The sequence below is a fragment of the Dasypus novemcinctus genome, chromosome 8 (genome assembly GCF_030445035.2).
Source record: "Dasypus novemcinctus isolate mDasNov1 chromosome 8, mDasNov1.1.hap2, whole genome shotgun sequence".
NCBI classification, from domain to species: domain Eukaryota; kingdom Metazoa; phylum Chordata; class Mammalia; order Cingulata; family Dasypodidae; genus Dasypus; species Dasypus novemcinctus.
This window is the reverse complement of record NC_080680.1, coordinates 57,477,898-57,487,415: the sequence shown is the minus strand read 5'-3', so window position 1 is coordinate 57,487,415 and position 9,518 is coordinate 57,477,898. Positions and strand designations below refer to the sequence as shown.

The following is a 9,518-nucleotide window of genomic DNA, read 5'->3' as shown; positions in this document are numbered from 1 at the left end:
ATGCCTCTCCTACTTCTTCAGCTATTGCTGCTCTTGCCTCTGGGAAAGGCAGGGCAGCACCCAGATGGCAGCCAGAGTCAGAGTTCTCTTTCCTTTGGGCTGGTAGAAAGGAATCGCAGAGAACTCCCCACAGGCATCTATGAGGAGGCTGAGGAGAAGCCAGATCTGTTTGTCTCTGTGCCACACCTGATAGATACCAGCCCTGTAACCGAAGCCCAGAAGCAGAGAGAGAAGATGCTGTCTAGGTTTGGCAGGCCCTGGAAGAAGCCCGAGAGGGAATTGCACCCACCCAGGGATTTGGTCAGTGAACACTTCCTACCTAGGACCCATGCCCTCACTCAGCCAATGGATGGGACGGAAATGGAGAAATCCCTTCGGGAAGAAGCCAAGAAATTTTGGGACTACTTCATGTTCAGAAAGAGCCCAGTGTCTCAGGGTGTCATCTTGCCCATCAAAAGCCATGACGTGCATCGCGAGACCTGTAGGACTGTGCCCTTTGGCCAGGTATGTTTTAGGGTGGGAGGGTAGGAAGAAGGGAAAAATGTTTGCAGGAGCAAAGTGGACAGCTAGAGGGGTGGGGAGTGGGCAAACATGCTACCAGGAACTGGAGAATATAGCACCACTCCTAGATTTGGTCCTTGGGCATACATCATAGAACTTGGCAAAGCATAATCACATCTCATAAATTTCCTTCCAAACCATTGTTTTTTGGTATTCTGGAAATGGTGCAAGTGTGGTCAATATCAGTAATAATACATACTTATGGTGCAAAGCTTTGTTTTATGGGATATTTATTTCTTTTCATTGTGGGTGTGGTATATGCAGAAAGACAAATGAGACTGTACCCTTGGTTGGGAAATGAGGAATTTGGAGCAATCACCAGTACTCCTCTCTAGCTACATCTCTGCTTCCTATTAAGATGTAGATGAGCAGTCAAGTCCATCTGTAGATAAGGTGGACTATACCGAAGCCCTACCCAAACACGCTAAGTCATATTTATGGTAGTCGCAATCTCTGGATTTCATAGCTAACTACATCATGAGTTCATAAAGTATGTTGAGATTCATAGACAAAATTTGCCATATTATTTCTAGTATTACCATAACTAAAAATATTGGGCTTAATTTATTTTCTCATATGCTTTCAAAAAATATCTTGAGGTGGAATTACATCCTCTCCCCTTGGAATTGCCTAACTCCTAATTCACATAGACTTAAGAGTGGTTATCATGATCAATTCCACACACTACTAAGACCAAGTGGCATCCTCCTGCCTACTTCCTCCAGTTCTGGCACCCTCTATCTTCCAAGTGTTAAGTTAAAATTGAGATATTTCATCACATCCTTAAATATGAAGATACTGTACCAAAAGCAACACTGGGCAGAGTAAAATTTTATAGTCCAGTAATGTTACTCAATTAAGAAGGCAGTATTATGGGGTAATTGACTGTGCTAGGCAGTTAAGTATTCTTCCTGAAAAGGCAAGGGTATGTAGCAATAAGTCAGTTATCAAATAATAAAGTAATAATGACTGCTTTGTAGGCCCATGTGCAATTAGAAAATTGCCTCTAAGAATCAGGCAATCAAATTCCCTTTGAAATTCTTGTTTTGAACTCTATTGTTAATTGAATTAAAATTAAGGTATTTGACTTTTACATACATTGAAGAACACATAAAGCTGTGTGTGTCAGGTTATGGGAGAGGCAAAGTTGTTGTAATACATGAGGATCTGCAGCCATATGTGTTGCAACTTTGCCCCATGCAACTTCATAGAGTTGACTGTTCCACAGGCCCTGCAAAATAGGATAGAATTAAACTCAGTATGTTCTAAATAATCTGTGATAAATTCAACAAAAATATATTAGGAACCTACAATGCAAAATGCTCTGTGAGGAATAGACAGGCAATCCACACTACTTATATAAGAAGCTAGCATTAGGATTTTTCCAATTGGTAACATCCCATTAGACAAATACTTACATTTGCGATTTAAAAGATAGAGTGAAATATTTTCATATTAACTTAGGCATTTCCTGAAGGTGACTCTATGAATTTGCTCAAAGAATAAAGTTTATTGTAGTGGCTCTATGCCCTTATGGATACCATCATTTATATGTTGTGAAATGTATTGACAAATAGAGAACTTTTGAAATTTGTCTCAACTATTCTCAGACTTATTGTCTATAGCTTCTGCAGGTGTGTAAAAATACTAAAGGACTGTTGAAGATAATTTAATGGAAATGTGTTTGCTTCATAGATTATCACCCATGAAGACTGTGAGAAAGTAGTGGTCCAGAACAATCTTTGCTTTGGGAAATGCGCGGCCCTTCGTTTTCCTGCAGCTGAGCAGCACCTCCAGACCTTCCGCTCCCACTGCTTGCCTACTAAGTTCACCACGATGCACTTGAGGCTGAACTGCACTGGCCATGCCTCTGTGGTCAAGGAGGTGATGCTTGTAGAGGAGTGCCAGTGCAAGGTGCAGACGGGGCATGGTGATGCACACCTCCTACAGTCTGGTTCCAATGCAGAGTTTCATGCCCAAGATTCCTTTATCCCAGGAGTTTCAACTTAAAGCCCTCTCCCAATATTACCTTCGAAGGCGAAAATCACAACAATAGTTGCTGATTATTCACTCTGGAAATGTAAAGTCAGTACATAACATCTTAAGGGAAAGATGGCTTAAAAAGTAATCAATCATAGCACGATTAAGAGGAAATGGTATTGATCTGTTACCAATACATTGTGGGTTCTAGGCTCTGCCATTGACTGTGGGATGTTGACAAGTCAAAGCAAACTGCTCTCCACCTCAAGTTTTTCATCTTAAATGAGGAGATTGAACTAGATATCCCTGAAGTCCTTTCCACTACTACTCTTCCATGATCTGTCATCTCCACATTTTGGTAAATGTTCTCCATCTAAAGAAGTAAAAGAAATAAGCTAGACCATAAAAGGGGGCTTCTGTACACCTTGTCAAAGCACCAGCATTAAAAAAAAAAAAGCTGGATGTTTTGAGGAAGGATTCCTCATACTTGTGGCTATCTTTGCATCTCAGGGAGTTTTATTTGACTTTTATGAAAAGATGAAATATTTCCCTAAATGTAAGGAGGAACTTGCTTGGTTGTCTCCTTAAATTTGATACTTAGCATATACAGTTCTTAAGGCCAGGGCTGTGACTTTGAAGACAGAACATTCAAGTTACTTGGAGTTTAAGTGGGGAAGAGGAATATGCCTATGTTACCAGGAAGGAAAGACGTAGTACTAGGTTTAAAGGTCAATCCAGAGATGGTAAGAAAAGCTTAGCATTTTTTCTTATATATTTCAGTAGATGTAGAAAAATTTAGCATCTTTTCTTACAGATATTTCAGTATATAGAGAATTAAACTACAAATGACTTAAAATTGAAGCATGGTACAGGTGAAATCCTTTACCAACATGCATTTTAGATTTGGTAGTAAATAAGGTTTCTGTGTTTGGACAATTATTTTGCTACAAAATATTTGCATTACAAAGTTTATTCAGCAAATTCCACAATCTGCAAGTTCTGAGACTATTCTGACTAACTCAATGTATCAATTTTAATATATGAAACATTCTGGAAATTTTGTAGTATTCAAATATCTAATGTTTTATCCTTATAGCTTTTGTCTGTCTCAAAATTTAAAGGCAATATCTGGAGATTATCTAGCTGGAAGCATCTATGAAATGGCTTTATAAGCTTATGACACTGGCCAAGTGTTTCTTCTGATACTGCGAGCAGCTTGCTGTCAAGGTCCTTCAATCACTGTCTTTTGGCCATTGCCTTCCTCCTGCCTCAATTTATTTGTATGCACATATTGTATGGAACTGGCTCTCCCCAGTGAGATTTCATTTCTATAGTAATTCTTTAAAAATTCATTTTAAAAAATATTTTAATTACTTGGATTCCTTTATTTACAGTACACATACAAAATGTTTTCCTGAAGAATTGACAATTTTTTAAAAAAGAATTCAATTTATATTTTAATTATATTCTTCTTTAGTCATATCATCTAACATGGCATTCAAAGAAGTGAATGCATTTATATTTAGTGTATATTCTACAGCACATCAATATAATATAATATGTGCCACACAGCACATTTACATCAGAATATATTTTACCCTTTGGTGGTCAAAGACAACCTAATTGGCCAAGATATGGTCATAAGGATAAAACTGTTAAGCACTAATGATATCCCAGCTGGTCAATATATTTTGGTGCCAAAAGCTATTGAGCAGCTGTCTGGTTTGCAATTGCCTAAACCTGATTATGTAAACCGATTTCTGCCAACTGGATCATCCTTTTCCTCCTTATACATTTACAAATCCCCTTTTTCCCCCATCCTTGCAAATAGACTCTCATGCCTAAGCCCCAAACAATTATCTGTTTTTATTTAAACTCTGTCTGCCCTTCCCTCACATGTGAATTCAAGATGAGACAGCTAATAGTGTTATCAGGGCTCACATTCATAGAGTAACAGCATGAACCTCATGGAATTGCTCATAGTTAGCAATTTTTACTTACAAAAAGGGCAGTTTGGAATGGTCCAATATAATACTTTGGAGCATGAGGAAGCAAAAGGAAGCATACAAAAATTGAACACCTATTAAGAGCAAGATATTGCCTCTCAAAAACCTAATGTGGTAGGTAATCACTGTATTTTACAGGTGAGAAAACTAAACCTCAAGAAGTTTAAGCATTATTTTGTTGGCTTCATTTTTGGAGAGGTTTTTGGATCACAGAAGGGTCACAACAGTGGTAGGGAAGGATCACTGGTGCAGGGTGTCAGTGATGGGAAGGGGTTCATCTGGCGCATGCCTCTAAGGCATATGAATATGTACAAGTGTTCATGGGACATTGTCTCAGTGGGTGGAGATCACACAATTACCAAAAAAATATTGAATTCACATCCTGGGGTTCTGTTACATTCTCTAATAGGACAGCAAAAATCCCTGGAGTGCAAGGGCAGTGTTTTGTGAAGGAAGACAGACCATTACACCAGGCTCTTGATATTGATGATTGCACTTATAAACCTTTTCTTGTGAAATTGAAATTTAGCCTAGTATTATATACTGCCTAAGAGTTACCTCCTGAAAGCCTCCTTGTTGCTCAAATGAAACTGAGCATATAAACTACTATCTTCCCCTTAGCATGGGACATGACTCCCAGGAATGAGCCTCCCTGGCATCAAGGGATTACTACCAAGCACCGACTAGCAATGCATCTGGAAAAAGATCTTGATCAAAAGGGGGAAATGGTAAATATAAATGAGTTTCTTATGCTAAGAGATTTCAAAGTGAGTTGGGAGGTCATTCCAGAGGTTATCATTATGCAAGTCTCAGTAGGATCTCATTGATTACCACAATTAACAGTATCTCAAAAAGCAGGGCTCCTGAGCACTCTAGAGACATCCAGACACTATAAGCAGGGCAGACATCTAGGAATTTGGCACCCTGTCAGTGGGCCTTACTTTGGAGTTTATGTTCCGCAGTATAACAGAGTTAGACTCATTTATAGGTTCTCTACACATGGATCTTCTATTGCTTTTATTTGAACCTATAATTAGCGCTATGCTTGATAAATATATGTCCCAGAGACTTAAATCTCTGGTCCGTCCATGTGCCAGCTGGGCCCTGAATCTCAGCAGAGCTGCAACCACCTATTCTCCAGTTCATTGGACCCACCCAGGACAACTAACAAGGGTATGATGATGGACTATGACCATCCCAAGGAACAGAGAGTGTCTGCAACTGCAAGCAAGATGGTTTCATCCATCTGTCCCATGTGATCTAAACTCCCTCTCAATTAGAATAAGAGTGGGCATCACCATCCCCAAATCCTCAAGATTGAGGAATGAACAATGGACTAAAGCAGACTTATTATTATTCTACTATAGACTTATTATTATTCTAGCAATGGAAAAACTCTTATCAGTGATATAAAGGCAGTGGCCACCAGAGGTTCTTAGGGATGGGAGAGGAAAGAATAGGTGTAATATGGAGGCATTTTCAGGACAGTGGAGTTGTCCTGCTTGACATTGCAGTGACAGATACAAGCCATTGTAAATTTTGTTGAAACCTACAAAATTGTGCAGGACAGAGTATAAACTATAATGTAAACTGTAGTCCATGGTTAGTAGCAATGCTTCAATTTGTGTTCATCAATTGTAACAAATACACACACTAATGAGGGATATTGTTGATGTGGGAAAGTGTGGGAAGGGGAGCAAGTGGGGCATATGGGAATCCCTTATATTTTTTATGTAACATTTATGAAATCTAAAGTTTCTTTGACAATAAAAAATAAAATTAATTTTAAAAATTTAAGCAACACATTTTCTCAGACCATTTGGAGCATATTTTCTATTTTTACTAAAATATTTGCTCATTCACATCATCCACAATTTAGATTTAGATCTTTCAGGCTTTCTGTCTATAAAACTCAAAGCTAAATTCTTTTCACCTTTTGTCTAGTTCTCATATTTGAAAGATATAATGTTATCTCACAAAAGAGAAATTAACCCCAGGTCAGGTTCTTGGCCAGTATTGCCCTGACTTGTCCAGTAGCTATGACCAGGCCTTTCATCTCTTGTCTTCTACATTCTTCTGAGTGAAATAAGGCTGAGAATATTTACCTCAACATAGTTGTGATGATCCACTATCTAAAAGCACTACACAGAGCCTTCGATCCTATAAAATTCCAAGAGGTTAATTGTCTTCTCCATTCAGGCTTTCTTCTTCTTTTTAAAAATTTACTTGGCATAGAAAAGTGCCAAAAATAATGTAATAAACACCCAAATTTCTACCACTGAAATGAATAAATATCTTTGATGTCTTTTTATGGTAGTCTATTTTATTAAAGATATAAACCATTTCAGAAATAAGTCCTCTTTAGCCATCATGCTGAGCCCCATCCCCTAAGATAACCACTGTCATGGAGATTTCTCCTTATATTTCCTTTTTGCTTTTATACTTCTGCACACATACACAGTATCATTTCTGTGTATGTGTTCTTTACTCAACAGATAGTTATTTGCACACCAGCTATGTGCAAGATACAGCTCTAGGTGCTATGAATACAGCCAGTGCTGAAGTTAGACATGATCCTTACTTACATTCTGGGGGGCGGGGATGGAGGTAGGAGGGGAGGAGGGATGCAGTTTAAAAATCAATCAATTTTCAATCAAATGAAAAAGAAAAATATCAGATGGCTCTAAGTGGGATTCACAGAATTAAAGTAGGGGCATGTGCTAGAATTTGACTGCTTTAGACTGGGTGATCTCTGAGAAGTCTCTGAACATGTTAAAGCTGTGCATTGCATACTGTAATTTGCATTGTCCAATACATACTATAATTGAAGCTGTTAACTATGTACATGCTATGTTGTGTGAATTGTTCTATACAGTTGTTTTCTTTCTCCACACAGGATTCTGGCTTGTTTTCACAACAGTGTTTGGAGGCTTTTTCTATATATTTTATCTCTATTCCAGAACCTTGGCATCAGGTATTCCCTACAGAGAGTAGTTATAGTTGCTTTGATAATTTATTTTCTCATTGTACACCTTTTCTTTAACCTGTCCATTTAATTCTTGATTAAGAACATTACCCAGTTTCTGAATTGTTATAGAGAACAATTGTACTGAGAACCCTGGGGGATTAAAGATAAAGAAGACACATTTCCCACAACCCAGAAGCTTACAATGTAACGCTGGAGATAGTATGTGCAAATTATAAAGCAGTAATAATAACAATAAGAGCTACCACTTACTGGGCACCTACATGTGCTCAGATGCTTTATAGCCTTTAGCTCCTTGAATTAGGCATTTTACACCCATTTTACAGATGGGGTTCATTCATTCATTCCACAAATATTTGAGTCCGGATGAAGAGTCCGGTCATCACACACACACAAAGCCTCCCAGTCTCTGATTCCCTGAGCCCATTATCCATGTCTATTTTAAGGCACTTGTATCAGTGAGGATACTTTCAACTCAATTACCAAACAACACAACTCAGAATAGATTAAACTATAAAGAAATGTATTATTTCACATAACAAGAAGTCTAGAGGGCAGTTAATTCTCTGGTTGATTAAGTCAGCAGCTCCATCGTTCCTTCAAGGCACCAGGTTCATCTCTCTTTCTGCTCTGTCCCATCAGTGTGTTCTCCACAAGCTAAAACTCCCTTCAGCTACAACATGGCTGCTGCAAGTTCCACACCTTATGTTTCATGTTCACACAACAATGTCCAGAGTAGAATAAAGCTTCCCAAGGGTTTCTATGAACCCCAAATTTTGATGGTGGGTATGATAAATTGGGGTGGAGAAAAAGTATGAAGCCCAGAAGAGCCAGAGAGTTGGAAGAAACCTTGGAAATCATGTGGCACAAACCTTTTCAGACCGGAATTCAGGAAAGTAAGGTTTCCCTTTTAGGAACAGAAAATGAATTTTTGAATACCAGTGGGTTCTCTTCACATTGTTCAAACTAATGTTTACATGCAGGAGCTCCCAGAGGTGAAAGGGGTGAGTACTAACACCCGGTGCAAAGAAACAGACTTTTCCCCTAATACTAGTTTTCCAAAGTCAGGCCTCACTTATCCACCCACACTTCTGGGAGAGGGAGAAGGTTTTCATTTGTCTTCCTCCCTCTTATCCTGTTTTGTTCCTACTTCTTTCCTTCAAAAGAAACAATCATATCACCAATTACCCACCTGTGCGTGGAGACTTGGGTTAATGTTTTTCAAGGAAATTATCATTACTTCCTTTTGTCTACCAGCTAAGGGAAACTCATCCTTTTTATGACCAATACCCAAAGAACAAGAATTTCCCGTAAGCATTTTTGTAAAGCCATAATCACATTACTAAAAGAAAATCAATGTCCTGCCCAAACCTCAGGCAAGAAACAGGTGAAAACTTAAATGTATAGGCAGAGACTTCTTCATATTCCTGCTCATGTAAGACACTGAATGGAGGCCTGGGATCTCTACATTTTACTGATATCTTTGAACATAAATAGCAATAGTGGCCTTTAGGTTTTTCGGGACCCACAGATTTTCTGTTCTATCAATGGAAGTAGGTGTTGGGAGTGACAGGTGTTTCTCTATTTTTCTCCATGGGTGATTTTGCCGCAAGGCCAGTTCATGGGAGATTGGGAGTCAATGAAGAATCCTAATTACAGAAATTCTGAACGTTTGTTCAGATTTCTCCTAGAAAAGGAATGTTGTACTGTTCTCTTGACCCTTCTTGATCCTTCAAGTTTCTGTTCTATGCAATTAATGAGCACATTATTCCTACCCAGATAAACTCAGTAGCATTTTCACCCAGAAGAAATAGGTGTTGTTAATTGTGTTGATCACCCCCCTCACCAAATAAGTTGCTCTTTACAACCTACTACTTATAGCACTTATTCCTCCATTAGCATTTAGCACTATAATTCAATAACTCTCAAGTATTAGTGTGCTTAAAAGTTACTCCAGGTATTCACTAGCAACACCCTTTCTGGGT

At 38.5% G+C, this 9,518-nt stretch overlaps 1 protein-coding gene across 1 annotated transcript; it reads left to right on the top strand.

The window, feature by feature from the left end:
* CER1 (cerberus 1, DAN family BMP antagonist) lies at nucleotides 1-2,571 on the top strand. Its single transcript, XM_004464300.2, has 2 exons — nucleotides 1-504; nucleotides 2,257-2,571. The coding sequence occupies exons 1-2, from the start codon at nucleotides 1-3 to the stop codon at nucleotides 2,569-2,571; spliced, it is 819 nt and encodes a 272-aa protein (XP_004464357.2).
* Nucleotides 2,572-9,518: the final 6,947 nt, after the last annotated feature.